This window comes from Oryza brachyantha, chromosome 4 (assembly GCF_000231095.2).
Source record: "Oryza brachyantha chromosome 4, ObraRS2, whole genome shotgun sequence".
Taxonomy (NCBI): Eukaryota; Viridiplantae; Streptophyta; class Magnoliopsida; order Poales; family Poaceae; genus Oryza; species Oryza brachyantha.
In genome coordinates, this window is record NC_023166.2 from 10217026 (window position 1) to 10243353 (window position 26328).

The 26328-nt window shown below is 40.0% G+C and overlaps 1 protein-coding gene across 2 annotated transcripts; it reads left to right on the top strand.

Annotated features, from left to right (window-relative positions):
- The first annotated feature begins 7415 nt into the window (after window positions 1–7415).
- LOC102712164 (U-box domain-containing protein 27-like) lies at window positions 7416–9087 on the top strand. 2 transcript variants are annotated; one of them, XM_040522960.1, is made up of 2 exons: window positions 7416–8392; window positions 8594–9087. In XM_040522960.1, exons 1-2 carry the CDS (start codon window positions 7499–7501, stop codon window positions 8822–8824), a joined length of 1125 nt encoding a protein of 374 aa, XP_040378894.1. In that variant the 5' UTR covers window positions 7416–7498; the 3' UTR covers window positions 8825–9087. The 2 variants fall into 2 exon arrangements, with proteins under 2 accessions (XP_040378894.1, XP_015691451.2); XM_015835965.2 differs by having other exon boundaries at window positions 7416–9087.
- Window positions 9088–26328: the final 17241 nt, after the last annotated feature.

The window sequence follows — 26328 nt, forward strand, 5'->3', positions numbered from 1 at the left end:
GGCGGTGCGTAACTATTGAAATCCATCCTTTTTTTCCTTTTTTCTTATGCTTATGTATGAAAATTTAAATTTTTAACCTTAAATTTATAGTGATTTTGATGTTTTTTATTGCAGCTTATTTTTAAGTTTTGTCTTTTAGAACATTATGAACACAAATATAAAAATTCTATCGCAAATTATTCTCCTTTTACAAATATACCATGTGACATTTTCTTCTAAACCAAAAAAAATTACCCCGATGACAGTGGCAAATAGAGAGCAGGTCAAGCAACTCAGCTAGTATACTCGATACCTATTTTAACACACTCCGACTTCTCGGGAGGCCGTGAGTTCTGTCCCGGGCCATCACCAGGACCTTAATTTGTAATGACCCTTGCACAGTTGAACCCCACAATGTAAATCCTTTGCAACCATATATGTCTAAGAGCAAGTTCAATAGTATAGCCAACTAATTAATAGCTCTAAATCATCTATAATCAATTTATATAATAGTTATATGCAAAACATATACTACATTATCTTACCTGTCATACACATACAACTCACTGCTTCTCTCTTTTTTCTTTAAAATATATTTATAGCTAGCTTATAGTCGGCTATTGGAGCTGCTCTAATGGAAATCTATTCTTTGATCTGCCTTTCATTAATTATGCTGGTCTTGCCGGCATCACCAAAGAATATGAACGGAATGCCGGTCTTGCAGATCGATCAGGCCGACTGAACTCCCGAGTAACACGTTGGAGGACCGATACGGACGTAGCAATAGGGATACTTGACTCTCAACCTTTTCCCCGGTTCACACCTTAACCGAAACTGTTCTGTTTGTAATATCGCAGACCAACAGATCGACGTCTGTAGCAGCGACGTCTGGAAATTGATCGATGTACCACACAGGTCGTTAATAATGCTACGGAAACGACGCGGCAGAATTGACTTGGAACAACGAAGTTGCAGCTAGCTATGCACGGATTTTTCCTCTCTTTCTTTTCAACCCTGGAGATGTGGTTAACAATAATGTAAAAAAGTATTTTTAAATTCACACTAGATTTAGTTTTCTCGTGGCAGGGGCCTGTGTATCTGCGTGTGGGTTCCCAGCCACCGAAAGCATTTATTTTCGAAAGGGGAAAGACCAAAACACAGGTCCCCCAACGCCACAGTGTGTGTGCTCCATCGCGGACAAGCAAACAACCACATATACTACAATATTATATAAGATTAATATTATTGAGTGATGACCATACAAGTTAGACTAATTAAAAATTGTACTGTCTTCACTTATTTGTGTACTGGATGGTAGTCAGTCTCTTCAATTTTTCTGAAATTGCCATGATTTTCTATCTTCACGTGAAAAGAGAATAAGGGAGTGATTGAACAGCATATTTACGAATGAAAAGTAATTTATAAATAAAATTTTTATATATGTATTTTTAGTGATCTAAAATGTAAGACTGAAAAATAAACTACGGTAAAAATCCTAAAAGAAATTCTAAATTTAAATGTAAAAATTTAAATTTTGGCTTATTAGTACAAGTAGACGCGAAAAGACATGGGTATAATTTACTTGAGATTAAAAGAGAAGAAGATTAACTACTCTGTCTAGAACAAAGCCCGGACATATAATATGCACCGGCAGGCATGAATGGTGTACTGTTTGATCAGTCAAACAAGCAAGCAAGATCTGCATAAATGATTTGGTGGCCTTGTGCTATCTATAATAATGCTATAGTACTCCAATATATATCATCATCCCAGCTAATCTGGAGGCTGGAAATTATTAGCACCAGCACACGCCGCGCGCCGTCTCAACTTCCGCGGATCAGAGAAGATACATGTGGAATATGAATAATATTAGGTATAGCATCATGTTCTTTGTGAAATGCTCCCCTTTGCCTCTGAGAATCACAAACGTGGTTCTTGTTCTTGTTAATGAATGGTTTGGGAATGGAAACCGGTCTGACTCCCAAGCAAGGTGCCTTTTGGATTTTGTACCTCGGTGTCATCTTTTAATTCCTTGACATATGCAGCAAAGGGTATATGCTGAGACGTGTAATATTAGTAGTTTTCATCACTTCGAATAAAATATAGCTACCACACACATGAGCTTTTTATAGTTTCAACTTTATATTCCTTGTTATTAGAAATAGGATTAATTAATTTCTATGAAAAATTATTTGGTTTGCAGGAATGAAGTATATGAAATCCAAAGTAAAATTTTCTTTTCTACAAGTTATAGAAAAAACATAGAAAAAATTATATCCACTTAAATCTCTTGGAAAAAAATGTATAAATGGTGTGGACATATATTCTTGTTCCTATGGGCTAAAATTCATCTAAACCAAATAGGCACTCAATTTTTTTTGCAGTAATGAAGTATATGAAAACCAAACTAAAATTTCATGTTGTACGTGTTGTAGAGAGAAAACATGGAAATATTTCAATCCCCTTAAATCTTTTGAAATTTTTGTTTATAAATGATGTGGGCATACATTACTATTCTTCACTTTTCCTATTCCTATCGGCTAAAATTCGTCCAAACTGAATAGACTCTCAATTTTTGCCACAATTTTTTAATTGATTATATTAAAGCAATGCAATAAATGATTATCAACAAATATTTGAAACTCAAAAAAATATCTCTGACTACAAATATAACTGTAGCAAGACTATGTTGTGCAATTGGATCAAAACATTGTTAGTCAAAGGTTAACTCGATAAGTATTTCTAAATCAAGGGAGTAACAAATTATGGTGCAGATGAAATTGTCTTTCTATATACCAATGGTTAAGATTTATAATATTGACTGCATGGATCCATAAACACAATATACATTGGAACCTAATCATTGTTAATCTCATGCACATATTTCGCTTACCTGTCCTATTTAATATTTTAAGGTATTTGTGAGATTTCAAGCACCTATTTTTTCACTTTGTTGGCCATGTAGAAGCGCATATTTTTAACATGTGTGTCTTTACTTTATTTTTATATAAGTTTTCATATTTTATATTTAAAATATGTAAATATTTATCAGTTGGTTTTGTTTAAATTTGGGGAAATAAATTGGTTAACCTTTGCCTAAAAAAGTCATAATTAAATACGAAAAGCTGACTAAAACTGCATCCTATATTTGAATTGCGCACTTCGGCTTCCTCATAGTCAAGAATGCTTATACTATTTAACCGAAGGATAGGTAAATGGATTTTTTTCTAACCTTTTTACTTTCCAACTTTTAAAACTAAATATTCTCAAAACTTATATTCAAATCTAAACATTTTGGCCACTTCATCTAGCAGGCACGGTAAAATTACACTGTCACACCGATATAAATGGTGTAGCTGTGTTATCTGGCCACATCCAAAAACTAACATGGCAAAATAATTCTATTACACCATACCCTAAGCGTGGTGTTATTGTCAAGACGTTTAGGTTTGAAAATAAGTTTTAAAATGTTTAGTTTTAAAATTAAAAATAAAAAAGATTTAAAAATAACAAAAATCGTAGTATATAAGACTAGTTGTATTTCATCCAACGAGCACACCTGAACAGACGAGGGAAAGTCAGCTTTACAACTTACTCTCAAAAGTGAAAATATCGGTCCTCTCAAGGAAAAGGTAAAAACGTAGACAGGCATGGCATGAAGCGTCAAAGTCACGGTGTCATTGCGACGGTGAACGCCATTCACCTCAACAACATGAAAAAAAAAAAAGGAAGATGGTGATCCAACAAAGCAACGAACATGGGAAACCTCGAAATACAAACGATACTCATCAATTCCAAAATAACTTTATTTCTAGTCCCCATCCTATGTATACCAATATAAAAATATAAAAAATCAACTACTTTATCAAATCATAATATAATTTGTCCATCATTTTATCAAGTTCAAATGCATTTTTATCATACTTTCATAAAATACAACGCAACAGTTACTAAAATATAAACTTATTTTGAGAGAAATAAAATAACTAAACATAGAATTGAAATAATAAGTTCCAGGTAATCCTTCCATATATTTGAACAGTTTGTCAAACAATCCTGAAAATAAAACTAGAAACCTTTGTGATCAACCTAAACTACGTTTTAAATATAAATTTCTGTCGTGGCTTATAAATTAACAAATTACTAACAAGAAGAAGTTGGAGGGAAAGGGCCTAGGAGTATACTAAATAAACGAAAAAAAATCAAACACGTATATTTCGTCCTCGTATGATTTGTTTTACTCGCATTTGGCCGGATGCACGCACAGCTACGGCCGAGCTGGCTGGTATCGGCTACTACCTCGGATATTTCAGCCGACATCCCAGTCAAATTTGACGAATACAGTCACCTCATCTATCCCATTTTCCTTGTGCTCATAAGTCATAATTTAAAATTTTTAACTTTAAATTTGAAGTTAATTTTAAAAAATTTTAATTATAGTTTATTTTCTAACTTTTTACTTTTAGATATTTATGAACATGCATATTAAATTTTTACTCTTAAATTATTTTCTGTGTGTAATAAAAAAGACTATAATACTACTTATTAAATATTATGCGGTTAGGAGTGAGCGCGCAGTTAAGAGTATATTGGGGATAAATTTGAATAAGTGGTATTTGATAAGATAATTAGTACTATTGGATAATACTATTTTTGATAAAATTTAAATTCTAGAAAGACAGGTATCTCTGTAACAGAATAATTTCGTTTTAGATCATTCTATACCCAGAATAAAAAATTAGAAAAATTGAATATTCTCTGTCTTTTCTTGTTCCAATAGATATGTCTTCTACTCTCTCATATTCGAATGCAAATGTTTAATGTTTTCCTCATTTTCAATGCAAATATTCCGCACTTTCTCTATCCTTAACATATTAAATACTTAAAATATAAAATCATTGTGACACAACCAAAGAGAGAAAAATTAAAATTATTTTAGAGTGGAGGTAAGTCTTTTTTTCTTTCTTTCTTTTGAAACGGCGAGTTGGCGACACCGGGCCAGGCAGCCACCAGCGAGGCAGCGAGCGACAAGAGACGCGGACGGACGCGAGGCAGCGAGCGGGGAGAGAGAGCGAGCGAGCGTCGGGCACCAGCTAGCGTGCGTGGCTCTCCTTTTCCGGTTTCCATTTCGACAAAGACCGGGCGACGGCGACACGGATCCATATCGCTGACCATTGACCGGAGAGAACAAAATCTGCGCAGCCCAGCCAGAATAATGTACTGTAAGTTCCAAAAAGAGAAGCAACCATTTTTCCCTGTGTTTTTGCAGTTTTCATTCTCCGCTGCAGAGCCAGTTAGGCCGTGTTTAGTTCCATAAACCTTTCTAAAAAAACATAAACCTTTCTAAAAACATATAGCATCGAATCTTTGGACGTTTAAATGAAGCATCAGATATAGATAAAACAAAAAAATTAATTACGCTCTTAGGAGAAAATCGTGAGACGAATCTTTTAAGCCTCATTAATACATAATTAGTCATAAATGCTACACTAATCTATATGTGCTAATGATAGATTAATTAGTCTCAAAAAATTCATCTCGCGGTTTCCAGGCGAGCTACGAATTTTGTTTTTTCATTCATATCCGAAAATTCTTATGACATCCGACCAAATACTCGACGTCATAAAAAAATTCTTTCCCAACTAAACGGGCCATTAATTGCTCTAGTAAATTTTTCGTTATTTTTTGCCAATACATTGTTAAACGATAACGAGAGGGGAAGCTAGAGGAGGAAAAGGAGAGAAGAAAGGGAGAGGGGTGGAACAGCACGACAGCGGCCAAAGCAACGGCGAAAGCGACCGCTCACCCAGCCCAATACGTCACCCTCATTGCTTCCTTTGACTCATCCTGCCTTTCTCTTTGAATACCCCTCCTCCTTTTTCTTTTTCTCGTGGTATTCGCCACACGCAGCTCTTTGTAACACACTCTTTTGCACGTACACTCCCAACAAAAGGAAAAGTTGCATAGTACTACTACAATGGCAATGTTCTTTTCATGTTGAAAGATATAAGATTATTTGATTAGCTATTTAATAATATAAACGATTAGATTAAGTAATATAAAGTTAAAAATATACTGTAGAAAAGTGAGACGATGAACTACCTCATACAAACTTCTAAGAAAATAAACCATTTAAGTAACTTGAGAAACGTGCAGAAAAGAAACCGAGAAATAATATGTGAATAATCTATAAAAAAGAACACGACCACTAATATAACATGTTTTATCGAGAACACATGAATTTTAATAGGATTTTCATATATATGGATCTTGAGAATTGCCCCTTTAAAGAGGCCTTTGTAAATTTGTTACCGTTTTTTTTATTGCAAGGATACTACTCGAACGAATGATAGTTCTGGTGGTAATTTTATAATTTTTTACTGATAATTTTATAATAACTAGTACATTTATAATTACCACTTTTAAGGTAAGTTTAGAAGTTGTCTGTGCTTTAGATGAGGTAAACTTCATTACCAGTGTTGTCATATGATTCTAACCAAATTGTTATGTGCTAGTTTAGACTTATCGAAACTTTTAGAGTAGATATTTTATATTTAAATTAGAGTACATAGTCGTTTCAACTCCAGTTGGTTGAGTTAATAAAACAAAAGTAATTTATAGAGATGCCTTCTTATACCTGTATTATTTGTGCTTGAAACCCAAGGTCAAAGAAACTATCCACAATAACAAAAATGGGAATTTTGGTTCTATTACATTGAAAACCCTTAGAATTAATTTTAAAATTAGGTTTGAAATTTTAAATTTTGGTTACGGCTTGCTAAGACGACCGACCTGCAATGAGAAGCGAGATTAAAAGTCCCCCCCTGCTAAAATGTATGCAGTCCTATTGTTTTCATGGGGTTAAGAAATTATTAAAAAATTAAGTGGTACCGTCTCTATTTTTTTATATGACATCGTAGACTGATCTTATTTAAAATTTATATCTAACTATGCAAAATTATAAAGCATATTTAAGTCCTGTATTTCTAAATCATATTATAACAAAAATGTTAATAATTATATAATGTTTTGATAAGAAGAAAAGTCAAACATGGACCTATAAGTCAAATACGTCATATAAAAAAATATGGAGGGAGTAAAAGTTAATAATTGATTGGGAAGAGAAGGTATATGAAATTATGATTGGTTTAGACAAGACGTTTATAGAAAATAAGTAAAATTTATAATATATTTGAACAAAAGAAATAAATTCATTTCGGTACCGGAGAGGACCCATTTGTAATCATTTCGGCGATAAAAATTTCTTATACCAATTAAATATAGTTCCAGGGCCACAGCTGAAAATGCCATTTGGAAAAAAAAAAAAGAGAAAAACTGTAACGGTAGTGGGGTTTTCACACGAGCACGGAGACCAGGACGCACGGCGCAAAGACCACTCCACCAGCACTATATACCCTCCCCCACCTTCTCCTCCACCCTCTCTCTCGCTTTTCTCTCCTCCGCGGCCATTGCCTGCCCAAGAAACGGGGGCCGTCTCCCACCTCGTCTCGGTCTCGCCATGGTTAGGAAGGAGTCGACCACTAGCATGAGGCTCCCCCCGCAGCACCAGGGGCTGGAGGTCAAGATCCCCAGCTTCTTCCGCTGCCCCATCTCGCTCAACGTCATGCGGTCGCCGGTGAGCCTGTGCACCGGGGTCACCTACGACCGGGCCTCCATACAGCGGTGGCTCGACTCCGGGAACAACACCTGCCCGGCCACCATGCTCCCGCTCCCCTCCACCGACCTCGTCCCCAACCTCACGCTGCGCAGCCTCATCGCGCACTGGTCCGCCTCCGCCGCCTCCTCCTCCCCCGCCGCCGGCTCCGTGGGCTCCGGCGCTGGCCCTTCCCCCGCGTGCCTCGTCCGGCAGGTCGCGTCGTCGGACGCTGACCCTTCCACGGCGCTGCGTGCGCTGGCGGCGTATCTCTCCGACGATGACGTTGACGAGTTTGAGAAGAATACGCTGGTGGGCGCCGGCGGCGCCGCCGAGACAGTGGCGTCGGTTCTTAGGAGGAAGGGTGAGCAGCAGATAAGCGTCGAGGGCGCCGAGGCGGCCGTCAGGGTGCTCGCTGCTACCGTCGCGTTGGATGGAATCGAGGATGCGAACAAGAAGCGGGTAGCCGCCGGCCTCGCCGCCGATGCGTCGGCGTCGGCTGCGTCCCTGGCACGCGTGCTGCGGGGAGGGAGCGGCTTGGAGGCGAGGATCGACGCCGCCAGGCTGGTCGAGTTCTTGCTAGCCAATGCCGCCGGCGAGGCGAAGGAGGCGATCGCCGAGTCATCGGAGCTGGTCGGAGAGCTGATACGGCTCGTCGGCCCCGTCGACGAGAAGGGCAGCCTCGACATGAAGGCCGTCGACACCGGCCTCTCCTGCCTCGCCACAATCTCCCGGTCGCGCCGCGCCGCGCGCGCCGAGATGGTACGCCTCGGCGCCGTCCCGGCCGCGGTGCACGCGCTCCACGCGACGGCAGAGCCGGGGCCCTCCGCCAGGGCCCTCCGGATCCTCGAGTCCGCCGTCGGCTGCGCCGAGGGCCGCGCCGCGCTCTGCGAACACGCGGAGGAGGCCGTCCCGGCGGTGGTGGGCAAGATGATGAAGGCCGGCCGCGACGGCGCCGAGGCCGCGGTGGCCGTGCTCTGGGCAGTCTGCCACAAGTACAAGGACCGGCGCGCCGCCGACGCCGCGGCGGCGTCGGAGGGCGGCCTGACGAGGCTCCTGCTACTGCTGCAGAGCGGGTGCTCGCCGGCGGCGAGGCAGATGGCGCTCGAGCTGCTCAAGATTTACAAGGTGAACGCCAAGAGCTGCCTCGCCGGCTACGACTCCAAGACCACCCACATCATGCCGTTCTGACCTAAAAATCGAAGCTTGGTCCGGCGATCATGCAGTGGAAGTGGTGCCATGGAACAGGAGATCAACTTCTTGTTCCCTTCTACTCTTCTTCTTCGATGTTTTCTTTTGTTTTTTTTCTTAATTGTAAGTTTATAGAGAAACAGGAGATCGAATTGATTCGTGAAGGGAAGAACAAAAATAATCTGTACATGGGTAGAGAGAGTTTTGATAGGAAAAACAAAATCAATGGGAAATTAACCGATGAGTTGATTCTTAGTCCAAAAGTTTGCAATTTTGCATGATCAGAAGAGACGCACGGAAACATCTCCAAATCAAATTCCTTCTGTATTTGCGATATTGGTCGATCATGCATCTCCACTCGATGCACAAGCACAACAACTTTGGGAACAAAGCGAAACTGATCGGTGCCGTGGTCTGGCACAGAATTAGAGATTACAGTGTGCATGGCATATCTTCCAAGTCAGAAAGCAACACGCATGGTCATCAGAGGATAAGCCTAACGAGACGAGACGCCTCCTACAGGCTGGCAAATTTAGGCTTTTTTTTTTTTTCAAAAACATCACATTAAATTTTTAGTCATCTAAATAAAGCATTAAAGATAGATAAATTAAAAAAACTAATTACACATTTACGAAAGAAATCTTGAGATGAATCTTTTGAGCCTAATTAGCCCTTGATTAATCATAAGTGCTGCAGTAAATAACATATGCTAACGACGGATTAATTAGGCTCAAAGATTCGTCTCGCGGTTTATGCTAACGACGGATTAATTAGGCTCAAAAGATTCGTCTCGCGGTTTCGGCGTGAAATTTGTTTTTTCATTCGTGTCTGAAAATTCCTTTCAATATCCGTTCAAATATTTGATGTGACATTTCTCCCAAAATTTTCTCAATCTAAACATCACCTAAGATGGTGTTTGGGACAATATACTAATTCCCTTGTCCTATCGAATATTTGGATGCTTATTATAAATAGTAAACGTGGACTATTAATAAAATCTATCTATAATCTTGACTAATTCGCGAGACGAATCTATTGAGCCTAATTAATCTAAAATTAACCTATGTGATGCTAAAGTAAACATGCTCTAATTATAGATTAATTAGGCTTAAAAAATTTGTCCCGCTGATTACCATTCGTTTGTAAAATTAGTTTTTTATTAATTTATGTTTAATACCTGTTAAACATCCGATGTGACATGGGCTAAAAACATCTAAACAACCCTTAGACCAAAGCCCCTGTTCGATTTGACCGGTCATGCATCATGTCTGGTTCGCGCCACCCGCGTGCTATGGAGGCGACGAGACGTGTCCGTGCCGCCAGGCCATGTCTGAACGGACCAACCGAACAATTCGTGTGACATGTTTTTCTCTCCAGCAAGCAAGCAAGGCGAATACTGGAGAATATATCTTGACGAAACTGCTGCTTTCACCTATAAATCGAAACATTCCACCTAATCTTTTCGCGCTACTGCTTATAAGCCATAATTTAATTTATAATTGAATTTAAGGTTTTAGCTGAAATTTATTTTCAGTCTGGTGTCTAGATCATCAAGAATATATATAAAAGTTTTATTTATAAATTATTTTTCGTTTAAGAATATACCGTGTAGTGATTGCCCATTCTATCACTGTTCCGAACAAAAAGGGTCTTAATGGGGTCATTGATCGATCACCTAACTAAAGCCAATCACACGAGGAAAAACAAATTAACTTCCTTTCTGCTTTATTAGTTCTAGGAATTAGTAGCAGTTTTCTATAATGTGATCGGACGCAGCGCGAGTAGGCGACCGGCCAGGCAAAGAACCAAAGTTTCCGGTGATCTCTTTATAGTTTTTTTAAGTCGTAACCAAAGGCGAGAGGGAGTCATCGAGTCAATCCCGCGCAGCTCGTAAATTGTTGTTTAGGAGATACGGGCAGCGGTGATAGTTGACTCACGAGGACGCCCTTTTGGTCTTTTGGGGCCTTGAATTAGGCGAGAAGAGCGTGAAGCACTTCCTCCTGTGTTCTTATTTAATGTCGTTGGCTATTAAAATTTTTATATAAATAAAAAAAGGTTAAAAGTAGGGGCGTAAGGAGTCTATCCACGAACCCGCTTAAGTCAGTTAAGTGAGCAACCCGTTTAATTGGTCGATTGGCGAACCGGCCGACTGTTAAAAGCCAGAATTAAAATTAGTTTAATAACAAAGTAACTCGTTAAATAAGAACAAAATGACAAACTAAAATAAAAAAATACTACAGTACGTAGGCGATGGGAGAAGGCAGGCCGGCCATGCCATGCCGACCGATGGTGCCAAGGAAGGAAGGTCCGAGAAGGTGGGCGGTGGGTGTTATGTGCCCTTTTTTTGACTGCAGCGTGCCCTACCGATCCCTATACAAGCTGGCCGCCGTCCACCCTGTCTTCGATCAGCCAAGGAAAAGGAGTAAAAAGATGGAACCAGTTACTGCGCGAATGCTAATAACACGACGATCTCGTTTCCAATGGTATTTTAGACTTCATTGAAAGGCAGTTTTTTAAGTTGGGACTCATTCACTCGCCTAGGAGAGGTGCTAAATTTAGCTCTCCAAAATTTTAACTTTAAACTTAAAGTTGATTAGGGGATTTATAGTAGTTTATTTTTTAACTTTGGTTTTTAGATCGCTAAGAACACATATAAAATTTTTATCTATAAATTATTTTTTATTTACAAATATGTCTTTTTGTCTTTAAAAACCAAAAGATCACCCTGATTGTTTGATTTATCATCACCCATAATTATCATTTTCATATTCCTACCTACTCCAACAAACTATACATATTAGAGAGAACCAACCAATTTCTCCATCCATGTTAAGAGGATCCATACAAAGGAAGAAAGGGAGGAGAGATTGTGTATGGGAAAAAATAACGATGGCACTCACATTTCGGATTTAGCCACTCCGATAGGTTGTTCGTTCAAATGGATTGTCTGTTTAGCCTTGTTTTAATTTCTTTGCTATGTTGGCTAATATATTATATGCAGAATGAGATTCCATGTTCTTTGAGATGTTCTGAGCTAGTGGCAGTGCTAACTACACCGTTGACTGCGGGTGACTAACAATAATTTTTTAACAATCTAGTACCAATTTTCTTGAATCTCGAAGGCATTTTGTAGTGGAGACAACAGTGATGGAGCCTACTTAGTCGTCCAACTTGCTGAGGAGTTGCCTCCGTCACTGCTCAAAGCAAAATCAACTAGCCAATGTGTATTAACGTAGAGTCAATTCTCTCAAAACCACTTCAAACACTAAAGTAATACACCCGGCTGTAAGTGATCGACATGTACTTTGCATTTCAATGATGAGTAGCAAAGCTTGACATCACATATCCCTCCACAGCGCCCATGTGGTCAACTCAATGGGTGACAAAAACCTTTGTTATTGTCACCCGCAACCTTCTCTACTGCCTTTATCCCTGAAAACTTGTGGCATGCAGGAAGATGACAATAGGGATTTGTTTGCCACCCAGTTTTGGCATGAAGAACTAGTCGTATAGCGTGACATAAAACTAGGTCAGACTCCTCCATGGCTAGATCCAGAAGAAGCTAAGAGGGTGACTGAAGGCAGCTAGGGAAACGATTATGGCGCTGACCAGATCCAGCTCCTCAAATGGCTAAATTCAATGTTCCCTTGGTGGAAGCATCCAAACACACATGACAAGTCCAATTGCAATTGGTGTAGCGTATGGTCAACAATGAGGAAAGGACAAGGCAACGACTGATCGTGAGAGAGTTGTAAGCAAGTTGGGAGACATGGCAAAGGAGGCGAATGGTGTTAATAGTTGTGGTAAGGCTAACGCCCAAAGTGTGGTGGCGCATGGAGATGATAATCGTGGGTGGACCAGCAATGTTAGAGGGTGCAAATGGTGACAATGATTATGAGACATGCGGAGGTGAATTGTGATACCTCGGTGAGGAAGCTGGTTAGAGCGATGGCGACAACTACATTCTAGAAGACGTGAGATAGTGATGGCTTTGGGAGGTGTCTTAGCCCCAGTGACAAGGGTTAATTGGCTTATCGTTTCTAAGCCAATACCTTGCCCTGCGGTCTATCGGGCTAAAATTGGTGAGGCTTTAAGCATTAGATCCCTTATGGGTATTTATCGAGGTGTCCTGCTCATGCTCTCTAAGTAAAAATAGGAACATTCCTAAATTTTCTTGGGTTGGTGGGCAGAGACATTTTCGGTGTTGTGGTCTTCCTCTTCGTTGGAGACCTTATCTTCGGTTTTTGACAGCTAAATAAGCTGTTTTTGTTGGCATTGACAAGTTCTTCTCTCACATACTATCTTATTATAACCATTCTGTATGGTGGTGTCAAGAAGCATATGTTTTTACCTTTTCATGATTAGTTGGCTTCAAACAACGACATTAGGGGGGTGTTTTGTGGCACCCCTCGTTGTCACATTGGCAACGATTATATAAGGAACTAGCAAATCTTTCTTCTCTCGGACTCTCTTCCTCTTAAATTCAAAACTAGGACGACATATTGCAGCGTTCAATCTCTGCTTATCGGTTTGCCATCGTTGGCTTTCTCGGCGTTGGTGGCTTGATTGGCGAGGTGCATTCTTGATACTCTTCTGATGATGCAAAACTAATACTTCTATGAGATGTTGTGCCCAACGTTTTCTCTTCTCTGTCGTGAAGTCCATTTCTTTTTTTCTCCTATTTAATTTTCAAACTAACTATCGTTGCAAATTGCCGTGGATTCACCATGTCCTAGAGGCACATCATGTCTTAATTATGGCATCACTTTCATTTACGCAATTATGCCCTTCTTTAATTCCGGTATCCTTTGTCTATCTGGAGAATCAATTGGTTCCAACGTAACCCTGATACACTCGGTTTACTTCAGTCAGCCAGCGCTAAAAAAGAGAGAGAGATCGAAGCAAAGCAGATACGTACGTGCGGACCACGAAATACCGCACTAGTAGGCCGCGGTGACCGACCATGCGGATCCGTCCGTGGACGCGTTTACGTGCGGACCACCCCCCGCGCATCCACGGACCTTTTTCGCGTGGAGTTCACTCTCACACGGCGATCGATCCCGCAATCGAGACAGGGAGCTCGGAAGCGTGCGTGCGTGCGTCCAGTCACCAGTCTCATCGACGGCTTGCTGCGGCTCTGATTTTCCTGCGCCAGGTGACTCGAGGTGACCAGACCTGCCGCTGCCCGTAGCCAGGGCTAGCAGGTAGCAGCAGCAGCAACCAGGGCTGGCTGGCTCTGATGACCACGTAACCCGCACTACAAGGAAACGCAAGAGATCCTGGTGCTCCGAACCCACGGCGAGGCGAGGCACGCAAATGCAGCCACACGGTCGGTCGCTGCCGTGCCGTGCATTGGTGCCCCAGTCTTCGTCGCCACAGGGTTTACTACTGTACTGGACTAGTACTCGCTTTTCTACCTCCTTTGCATAGTTGCTCACCGATTCTCGAACGTCTTATCTATTTCATTCTTTATCATGAAAATAGAATTGAGCTTCAATAGTACAGTGATCGTATTATCTATTTTTAGATGTGATCCATATTAGAAGAAAGAAACTTCATATTTAAGATGATCTCTCAAACTTCATATTTAGATGATCTCTTCATCCTTCAAAGAGATACAGAGGATGTCATATATGAATGATCTGGTGAAGTACAAATAGATATGAAGGATAAAACTATTTTAGATAATCATCTAAATAAATATATAGATGATCAAATTTAGATAAGCTGTTAGGAGTTAGATGCTCTATGGCTCATGCACTGGGGCGATTGTGTGTGCTGACTTGGGCAGGCGTGCACCTCAGCTCAGATTGCGAATTAGGCCGGCCTGCACTTTACCTCGGATTACGTCCGGCTTTAAACTTGTTGAGTGGACTAGAGGAGCCGGTGATGGCCCAATATATATGGGTCGATTTCCATCTGCCTTTTTCGGCTGTTACGCGCACGATCGAGCGACCAAACAGCGGACCGTACCGGAGCGATACGTGTATCGCACTCGCTAGATTTCGACTTCAGCCTTCGGTTGCTCGCTGGACTATAGACCGGTCCTATTATGGCTTTTCAACTAAGGAGATGAGCCCAGCCCATTAACCCCCCTCGATTGCTGGCCCATACGGTGTGCCATGGGAGCGTAGAACCTGTAAATGTAACTCGAGCGCGTGTGGAAGTCCATGCAATGCATGCCTACCTAGGGCCTTTCCTTTCCAAGTTTGAACGTCGTGCGTGCGTGCGTGTTTACCGTACTCGCGATCAGTGGCAGGCTGGCAGCCAACCCCAGACCAGGAGATCGAAACAACATAGACATATAGATAGATAGATGATGGAAGTGTTACGCTGTTGTGTATATATAAGCGGTTGCATGGGTAGAGCGTTTCACATGTACACTGCCGCCCACGACGTGCTGTGCAAACCAGCAAAAATATATCAATATACATGGGTGGCAAAACCGCTCTCCTGGTGGCCCTAGTGGCCATGGGCCTCGTCCTGGAGACCCCGGCGGCCGCCGGCTACGGCGGCGGGTACACCCCTACGCCGACGCTGCTGAAGCACGACCCGAAGGCGGAGACGACGAAGCCACAGCACAAGCCGAAGCCGCCGCCGCCACACCACGACAAGCCTGTTACGTCGCACTCGCACAGGCCGCCGGCCAGCACTCCCCCCAGTCCCACCAACGACGGCGCCACGCCGGCGACGACGCCCAGGAAGGCTCTATCCGCGCCGCCCTCGCCGCTTCCGAACGCCTCCCCTACCCCGAACGACCCGCGCCTCCGGCGTGCACCTACTAGAACTCGAAGCTGCCAGCGCCGATCGATCGATGGCTCAGCCTCCAGGCGTGGATCCACAGCTGTGTCGCCGGCAGGGTTAATGGACGACTCCAACGACGTGATCCGGCCGACCGGGCGTGTTCGTCGGCGTAATATTGTTGGTGGCGACTCCACCAGCCGAGGCTTGTTGAACCCATCCCGCTGATTGAACTGCAGGAGTAGCTCACTGGCTACGTACCGTCCGGTCCATTCAACATGATTTATTTGTTAATTAACAAATTATGGCTGTTTTAGCTCTTATTATAGTCGTTAACACGTACGTTGCACGGTACTGTAAGATTTAAATTTCAAATTTTAGTTGTATTATAATATTTTATTTCATGTTCGTAACTTTGTAAACTTAATTTAGGAATTGGGAAAGAAATAAGTACATGGTGGTACTTGAGTTGAAGTCTCATTTAGATAATGGAGAATACCATATGACATTTATATGCTTTAAAAGAAGCTATAACCACTTTATATGAGTTATAAATCAAAACAGGCATAATTACAAAATCAAAGTGATGACAAAAAGGATAAACAAGTAGGCACCAAAGCAAGAGATAAAATTAAGATATCGTATTCCTAACTCTCCACCCAAAATTAGTGAAAATTTGCAATGCCCTTTACTATAATTTACGACATGCAGCAAGAACTCGTCCTTTATCGTCATCACACCTTTATAGCATGGCCTAAACAACCTGAGCCAATGGATTGCTCCGTGAATTACCTTCATATAGGAATTAGTTGGTGCTTTATCAAAACTATATCATTTATTATAAGCCAAAGTTCTCAACATAAAACATATGCTCCTATTAGCACGAAAATTTATTAACTTTAGAACCCATCACACCCAACCAACTCCCAAACAAATGTGAAACATTTTTAGGTGATTTGAAATAAAAGGAGACATGAACAATTCTCCAAAAAGAATTGGCAATATAACAATTAAAGAATAAATGTTGGATAGATTCATTATGCATAAAAAAACAAGATTTTGTACTACCATTCCAATTTCTTTTTGCTAAATTGTCCTTGCTTGAAATTGCCCCTTTATAAAAAAAACTTTAAATTTAGTGAAACTTTTAACTTCCGTATGAACTTATTCCTCTCTGTATAACCATTCTTAATTAAGGACAAATGCATTGAATGAATAGAAGGTTGACTATTTTGGTGGAGATTCCATCTAAAAATATCTTTATCCTTATTTAATGTAACATGCACAATTGAGGCTACCAAGTTATATCATGAAGCCAGATTTTGATTCACTAAGAGCAAGTTTAATAGTAGAGCCAACTTACTAGCTATAAGTTTATATTATAGTCAACACATATAATAGATTGACTATAATTTTTATCTTTTATCTCTTTCTCTTACCTTTGCATTTAGTGCATTTTTTTAAGAGTTGGTGTATAGCTGGTTCTTGCATGAAAGCCAACCCCACTTCTTTTTCATTACCTCTTTCCTCCACATCAGCTTATAGCTAACTTATAGTCTACTATTATAATTGCTCTAATAGCATGTTCAAAGGTAGAGCTCATTATCGACTTTTATTTGATATCCATGTCAGCAAGAAGAACCTATTTTGTAATGATATGTATAAAGGTAGAGTCAGATATAATTTCTTTATTAATATAATAAAATATTTTTTATTACGTTAGTTTCTTTTCTGTTCACCGTCATGCAAGAAAGTTTCTTTTAATAAATGCAAAGAGTCGACTCTAAGCCGTTGCTATGCATGACAACGGTTTTTCTCTCTCCTTCTATCTCTTTCCTGCATATCACCAAATTTGCTTACGTGGTGACTGAGAGATTCAAATCTGTGTATGTGCCCTAACGATCTTCTAAAAGAAACATGTAATGAAACAAAGTTTAACACAATAGCAACAGACGCATTCTTCTTCCGCACAATGTTATATAAAGAGGTATACTGCTCCTTAAAAGATATATTCCTAATCCATTTATCCTCTCAAAATCTAACATTATTCTCATGGTTAAGAACAAAGATTTTCCCAAGTTTAAAAACTTGTCCTTAACATTGATAAGTCAAGACAAAAGATGGGAATCCCCAGGCTTTTTGTGTACTTGAGTAATTATCTAGTTATTACTCCCTCCATCCCAAATTAATAGTCATACAAGAGAAAACTAGAAATCCCAAATTTATCATCATATAAGAGAAGAGAGCCTATTATGCATTGATTGTAGTGTGAAAACTCTTTGGTTAACACGTACATTAAATGCTGGCATGCATCTGCCCAATCAGCTTTGATGTACATGCAGCTTGGGATTTATAACTCTAGTCTTCCAATGCTAATTAAATAGATTCTTGGTCTTCATAACTAGACCTTATATGATGATCAATTTGGAATGGAGGGTCTCCTAAGTATTTTTTGTCATACGCCATCCTCATTGATCAATTTAAACAACCATCTTATCAGTAGGCATTGGTTTTGTATGTCAATATTCTAAACACCAAGTCCACCTTGATCTTTAAGTTGGCAAATCCCATCTAGTTTCTAGTCAGATGATACCTTTTCTTATAATTACCACTTTGCGAAAAAGAAAAAGACGATTTATAATGACCATTTTTTTCGAGAAACACCTTTGGAACCTTGAAAAAAAAAAGAAATCATAAACATAGCTAGACTTGTTAAAACACAATTAAAATCAAACCCATTGTTTTCCCTTCCGACTACTTACTTTCTTTCCAATTCTTACATCAATCACTTTCCAATCCTTATTCGAAAGCTTACTAAAATTCATTGTGACCTTTTTGGACTCGATTATAGTTTATCCATGATTAAGTACTGATGGTGCAGCACTCCGCTGCAAACCACTACTAAAAATACAGGCTAACCATACAATCCAGCTTGCGATAAAGCCTCAATGACAGAACAAATATATTCAGCAAATCGGACAGATATAAGGAGATTAAAGATGAATGCTCCTAACCCTCCTGCACTACACTGGCTCTCTGAGTACGGCGAGGTGAGGTAGGCAGGGCAGCGGGCAGCCGCACGGGTCCGGTCGCTGCCGTGCCGTGCAGTGCGTTGGTGCAGTCGCGGTCGTTGTGCTCCGTTTGGTAACAATACGTTTTGTATGAATTTTTTTTATATGGGTTGTTTAAAATCAAATAAATTTACTTTTACGTTTTTAATAATTAATACTTACGCTAATTAGGCAGTTTGTTTTACGTGACATAGAAAAGCTCCAACCAATAGCTACGACGTTCCGCCGGTGCTGGACCTGGACCAATCTATGGGCTGATTTCTGTCTTTCTCTGGGCTGTTACGCGACAGAACAGTCGAGAACAAATTGCAGGCCGGACCGACCACGGGTTTTTTTTGTAGTTTGGACTTCTGGTTGCATCTCGCTGGACGCTCTCCCAGATCCACGGCTTAACGGCCTTCTCAGTATGAGGGGCTGTTTGTTTGGAGGTACTTATCCATAAGTCTCTTTATTTTAGTTTCTTTTAGCCTCTAAAATACTAAATATGAGGGACTAATAGAGATTAAAACTATCTAGGTCCATAAGTCTCTAGGGGAGGTGCTAAAAGGGACTAAAAACCTACAGTACACCTACTCTAATACTCTATGTCTATAGCTATGTGTGTGAGATGTGTACTATTGAGTTATTTAATGAGATTTTAGTCTCTTTTAGTCTCTCCAAATAAACAGGATAGAACTAAAAGAGACTTATGTTTTAGTCTTAGAACTGATTTTTAATCCTAGGAATTATGGAAACAAATTAGCTGCTCGATCGCTGTTTGGTTCTCGCCATGGTTTTCTGGGTCGTCGAGTTGTGCTCCGAGTCTATCTCAACTAGATGGGGCTCCATGGGTGCTCGGGTAGCGTCCAAAAGATCATTCACCTCCCTGTTCGGCTGCTCTTCGGCTCAGGCACATCCTCACCCCAAGCACTGCTCGCTCGGCCAAACTTTTGTCCACACTCTCGCTACTACTGCATGCATCGACATGTCAGCGTGCATCTTGTGTACACTAGTACTAATATTTCCCAACTTGCAGATCCAATTTGGGAATTCTATATGCATGTGTTCTCAGCCCCAAAAAGATCGAACACGTGGGAACCCTATCTCTGATGCCGGCTTTCTCCTCTTTTTTTCGCCTGGATAGGCAATGGCTGCAATCTTTTGTAAGACAGTGCTAGATAGACTTGTAATTAAACAGTGCCACTATTCGAAAGTCTGTGGGTTTCGATGGGAATATTTCAGAATTCATAGGTTTACTGTAGGCCAGCACATGCACATCAGAACGAAGCAAAATGCTGAGCAGAGTTCACCATTCAGAATTCTTAAGGAGTTTGAAGCCATTTCCCGGGACTCCGGCTTCCTGCCAATCCATTTTATAAAATCAATAAGCCGCCAAAAAAACGAGAGAAAAAACTCCTCCACAATCCAACTGAACTAAGGGTCCATTTCTACTTTCTTCAGCTCAGCTGAATTTCTGAAACCACATTAAGTTGAGGTTTCTTCTGGTGTCTTGTCACTGGAACAATTTGATCAAGTGACCCAAGACATATATCATGGGTGTTCCTGCCATGCGTGGCTCCTAGAAAGCATTCAACGAAATCATGGCGCTCGTGCTTTGCAAAAGGGGAGAGAGATTCTCTCCTATCATCTGAACCATGCACCTAGCTCTCAAAGCATATCCAAACCATGGATGCATGCATGATAATAGACACTGAAACCACGAAACTACATATATATTCAGAACCCCTAGCTACCGTACTGCACATATAATCGTCGCCAAGCGCCTACCCATTTGCCAGTGTGTAGTAGCAACCATAAAATAGGCTACGGCTCCTTTTACGGGTTAGAGAAATGGCCTCTCCAGAACTTTCTAGAGGTGCGTGAGAATCTCATCTGCCCGAATGAAGAATTACACAACCGCCAAATCGCAACATGAAACATGAGAGCACCATCCACATATACCGGGATGGGCTAAAATTTTTAATCACCGCCGCACTTGAGTTAATCCAATATCCCTTCATTTGGGGAATCATCGGCATGGTCTTTGCGAAGTCGTGGATACATAAATACATCCACCAGAGTTTAAATTCTGGTGCGCATAAATATTATCAGGTACGGTTGCTTATTAATGGTAGAAATTTAGTGATGTCAGGATTGACCATTGCCGGATTCTCTCGATCGACTCCGGTATATTTTACTTGTAATAGAATTTAATTTATACCATTGATATTTTTTTATTAGATGACTGTGATTAAACTATACTACCAACAATATTAGGTGTAGTAGAAATTTGAAGGGGTAATAGCATCCTTTTTAGTGTGATCTTTATCGAAAAAACAAAATTATAAAATACTGCTAATCAAATAATTAACAAGGTATAAAAATACTCTTTTTCTACTGATAGTATAATACTACAAGTAAAATGCACCGGAAGTTGCCTAACAACTTTAATATTAGAGAGGGTATTGCTATGATTGTACGTATGTACGTGAGTATGCTGTCTGGAGCGATCGTTTTGCTCAGTGAGAGAAAAGGTTAAATAACATATTTATAAATAAAAAATAATTTATGAATAAACTTTTTATATATGGGTTCTTAGTGATTTACTCCCTCTGTTTCTAGTCTTGCCTAGATTCATATAGATGCTAATGAATCCAGACATATATACAGATTATATATATTCATCAATGGATGAATCTAAACAGAACTAGAAAGTCTTACAACATGAAATGGATGCGGTAACAGTTAAGGTTAAAAAATAATCTACGATGAGAAAAACTCAAAATCTACTATAAATTTATGGTTGAAAATTCAAATTCTAGCTTATAAGTTTATGTTTAACCGCGTGCGCGGGCACGTTATCTTTGCAATAATCAATGTTTCGTTCGATCTATTGAAAGTGTTGTAATCTCTGTCATTGCTACAAGAACTTGGCTGGCCAGCATTTTTAAGTGCAAACAACGTAGGTAAATCTGTCTAGTCACTGAGAAAGTGGTTGCCAGTTGCCATTGTATTTTGATGACCAACATGTGCAGAGAAAACACTTTCAGCATACCGCCCATCCATCTCTTGTCAAAAAGCATGTACACTTCCCCCACAGGGCAATGCACATTAGGCACAAACACTGTTTTGCATGGCATCTCATCACTGTCTTAGAACACAAGTAGTGTGCCAAAGCTACAGCAAAGTCTAATGAACAGGTGCTGAGCCATAATGCGAGTCGGCTTGATCAGCGGTGGATTCATGAAGGCGTAGGTGGATAGGTGCGCAACGTAAATATCAGAGCAATTATTGCGACCTTGTGATGTGTCCAATGGTGGAAACAACACTGGTGTGAATGGTATCTCAAGCTAAGGATTTTTCATGGATTTTGTGTCACATGACTAATTCGAGCTAGGGATTTAAAAAAAAATATATGTGTAAAGATAAGGATTTTTTTAATATAAATTCGTCCTTGTTTTAATATAACTGCAGAAATGCGTGGATTTCATAGTTTTTCTAATAGCAACAGAACTATCGCGAGCTGCTTACTCCACCGACAGGTACAGTTAACCTGGATGGAGACGGATTTGTAATGCATCTAGTTATAAGATTTTATTTTGTTAAGTATTGTTCGTACATCGAGCGATTCCAGTGTTTGTCCTGTCCATGTACCATTAAAGACATTAAAGACGAGAATTAGCTTCTCGATTTTTGGGGGAGACCAAAATTTTGCCTGGTTTTCTGCAGCTTGGCAGAGGAAAGAAGAGGACGTCTCAGCCTTTTCAGGGTTGTTCTTTCCTTGGTGCAACCCGTATTTGCTAAAGTTGTTGGCCATATAATCGAGCAGATGGTATTTGTTTCATCAAGCCGTGTTTGTAGTGCTGGTTGAACTGGAAGTGATTGGTTGTGAGACGAGCTGCTTGTTTCGTTGCTCGCCTTAATTTGCCAAAATTTTATGGCTGTTTGGTTCGTGGTTAAAGTTTACCATATGTCAAATCCTAGGTGTGCCATAACTTATTGTGATACTGTTTGGTTGAGTTTTATCGTTGAGCTAAGCCACACTTTGTTAGCACATAAGCATACGAGGCATACTCCTTTTTTTTCTACCCAAAGTTTGCCGGAGTTGTGACCAACAATTTGTTGGCCATACTTTGAGTGGCTTGCACACACTTTTGATAAATTGAGTTGTAGCAAAGTTACGAAGCGTTTGGTTGTCATTCACATTTTGCCATAGTTTGTCATACGTAAAGTTTATGTAAATTTGACAGTTTTTTTGGTTGCAAACACAGTTATGCCAAGATTCTCTTCTGGCAAACTAGGGGATGTTTGGGTGAAGATCACATTCTTACAATTATGGCAAACAATTTTGACCAACTTAGCCTAATGTTTGTTCTGTTGCCACATGTTTTGGTTTCGTGTCCCTACTTGTCATATGAATATCTCTTGACTCAAAATTGCCTAACTTGTGGCCAATGATTTATAAGCCACAGAGACTGCCACATTATGCTATAAAAGTTTGACAAACTGAAGCATGAAAACTACATAAGATCTAGGCCCCACATGTCAGTAACTTAAAAAAGAGTGGTCACATTCCTTTAGACTTGTATTTTATAAACTTAACTTAGTCAAGTGTGACAACTTCTGTGGGCAAATGGTGGCAAGGTATGATTGGCAACCAAACAATCCCTTGGTCTCCATAAAAGGTGTGGTATGCCTCAGTTTGTATGTCTTAGAAATTATTGGGCAGAAGTTAGACAAGTTTAGGCTAACAAATACGCATATGACAAGTGAGAATAAAAAAAAAGTTATCGTATTGCAAACATGTGCCTACAAAACAAACACTAGACTAAGCAAATATAGGGGCTGGGAACTTCTCCCCTTTTTTTGCAATACGTAACAACATTGTAGCATACTATTAACTAAATATTAGCTAAAGATATTAAAAGGTGGATTAATATGTTTATTTAGGAGAACTACTTAAAAATTTTACAAAAACCACCTCATTTACTAGATGGGGAAACATGCACGCGGAAAACATACGACTAGAGGTTGGGACGGAGGGAGAAAAGAACATACCCTAAAGTTGCTTGACAAAGTTGTGACTTACGAACACCTCCAATAGAAATAACCATTTTTGGATCTCTAAATCACTATTTGACCAACTATCCAAAAGTTTAGAGAGCCATTTTTCATTTTCACTCTAATAACCACCCCACTACCTTGGGGGTCCCACCTTTTAAAAATAAGTGTCGATTGGTGGTCTACAACTAAATCGGAATATAAGTAAGTTTTAATAGTATAATTATATTTACCTAGGGGCCTTGAAAAATATTGGAACACATAACTTTCGGCCCACCGCCACCCTTAATAGTAGTTTCCTATGAAGTGAGCTCTCGGCTAGCCCGCTCGATCTCTATCACTTGAATGAGTTCTCGTCACCCCCATAATCTTATCGGCTATATCATTTATTATATGAAATATAAGCCATTGTCTTATTAAATTGATAGCTGAGGTGAATTTTATATTGTTTCAGTTACGTCTAATCTATTAAGACTGTTCTTAATAAACTAGATTGATTGCAGTGGTAGATCCACATTTTGTAATGTTCAGTCACCCGATGGCCATCAATTCATCATGTTGATAGTGAATTTTCATCATTAAAATATTTTATCTGTTCAATTAATCGCACTCTTGGATTGTCTTGGCTAAGTCTGATTTATAAGATTATTCTTAGTAAGCTACATTAAATATTTTTATAAGTCTTAGTTGGTTGATGATCTTTAGAGCCTATCACATATTTATTGCTTTCATATTAATCATATAGTCGATTGTCCTACTACGGTGCTTTTAGGCCAATTGACTGGTTACACTAAATGTCCGTTAGTCTATTGGTCGATCAGCTAGTTAGTCTGATCGAACTCTTTCTATCTTAATTGTCAATTGCAGAGGTTAAATTGACTGGCGTACACCGAATCATGAAGACTTTGGGACCTACTATAAAGTTAAAAGTTAAGTAAATCTCTCAAGTCTTCTGCGTGTTGGTTAAAATTTTATGTCAACGAGAGAGGGGAAAAGAGGGGAATCTCATGGTGGACTATGACCGCGTTCCGAAGATGAAAGATGTGGGTTGGAAAAACATAGTAATAGATTAATACATGATTAATTAATTATTAATTATAAAAAATAAAAAATAGATTAATATGATTTTTAATGCATCTTTTCAATAATTTTTTTATAAAAAATATACCGTTTAACAGTTTGGGAAGCGTGCGTGTGAAAAAAAATCTGGCTTGTTTGTCTTGTCTCCCGAACACGGCCTATTTTTAGCGAGCTATTTTGCTTTGAACAGCTAGGGATGATAGTTGGCAAGCGTTCGACATCGGGATGAAGAGGCTGTTGAAGAATTCTTTTTCAAAATTATTATATTTGAACTTAAAAGGTGGGACCGAGAGACAATTGGTGATACACTGATACTCGAACTGTGACCACCATCCAACCATCCAGCTGTCAAGTCAAGGTTGCCCTAGTTCAAAAACGGCATTGGAAAATAAAACGCCCTGTGTTTATTTCTAGTACCCTAAAAGCTAACTATTTAATTAGGTGCTTCAGTGCTTGTATATCGTCACGATTTAGGGCAATGCAGTATGTAGTTGCATCAAAAATGTGCGGATCGATGAAGCGTCAAAGTGAAGTGTCATGGGTGGCCTAATTAAGCGATAGGAGTATTAGAGAAAAACAATCATAAATGAGGCAAGCGGCCGGGGTCAGAGTGGGTACAAACACAAGCAATACTTAGGATGCGTTCTTTTTTATCGGTTTATCCTCGGATTATTTTTTAATTTATTTATATGTATGTTTTTCTAAACAACTAAATGGTGTGTTTTATAAATAAAACATTTTATATATAAGTTTATCATGTTGCCATTTTGAAGTAGGTTTTGAACTTTATGTTATTTAATTTCTTGTTTATATCTCTAAATAGATGTTAAAATAGATAATCTTCGACCTTTTTACATATAAAAGCAAGCCTGCGGTAGTTATATATAAGAGTATTGCTTGTGTGCTCCAGATGATTGTTACGTATGGCATAATCATTCTTTACCTAGATCGAGACGTGATGCGGAATCGGATAAGCCTTATGTTTTAGGTAGTGTTCTGGCCTCAACGGAGCAATCTAAAACAATGGCGGAATAAATCTCCACATAATGATCACACTTAACACCGTCGATCACAATGTGCAAAATGCAGAACATAGCCGCAAGCGTACTCACTACTCATCCAATGCAAACTGAGCATGGTTACAAGCAAGTCGATGTCGACATTCGGGTTGGAGTAGTGTATGGCAGAGGCAGAGACTATACTAAAAACTTCCTGGCAGAACACTGGCCAAGAGCACCTATCCCCATTCCCCTCCCCCTCCCCCTCCCCCTCCCCCCGACAATTCCCTCCTCCCTCCGCTTTTCTTCTCCTCGACAGACGAATGCTATACTCCGCTGATCTTCATCACCGACAACAACGCACACAAACGCAGCTGTCACGTGCGTGCTGTGCTTCTACGGTGCTGCTAGCTTATTACTGCTGTGAGCTGTGACAGCGTGCGTGCCACAAGGGTTAAAGAGCTGAATACGACCTGCTCCACCGAGGGCCCTCCCTGGTAAACAGCTACTAGTACACTAGTATGGAGTGCTAGCTAGAGTTCCTGACCTACACGTACGTCAAACGTTTCGGACC

Bases quoted from the DNA above. Each gene is read 5' to 3' on its own strand.
- LOC102712164 (XM_015835965.2), top strand. From the start codon at position 7,499: ATGGTTAGGAAGGAGTCGACCACTAGCATGAGGCTCCCCCCGCAGCAC.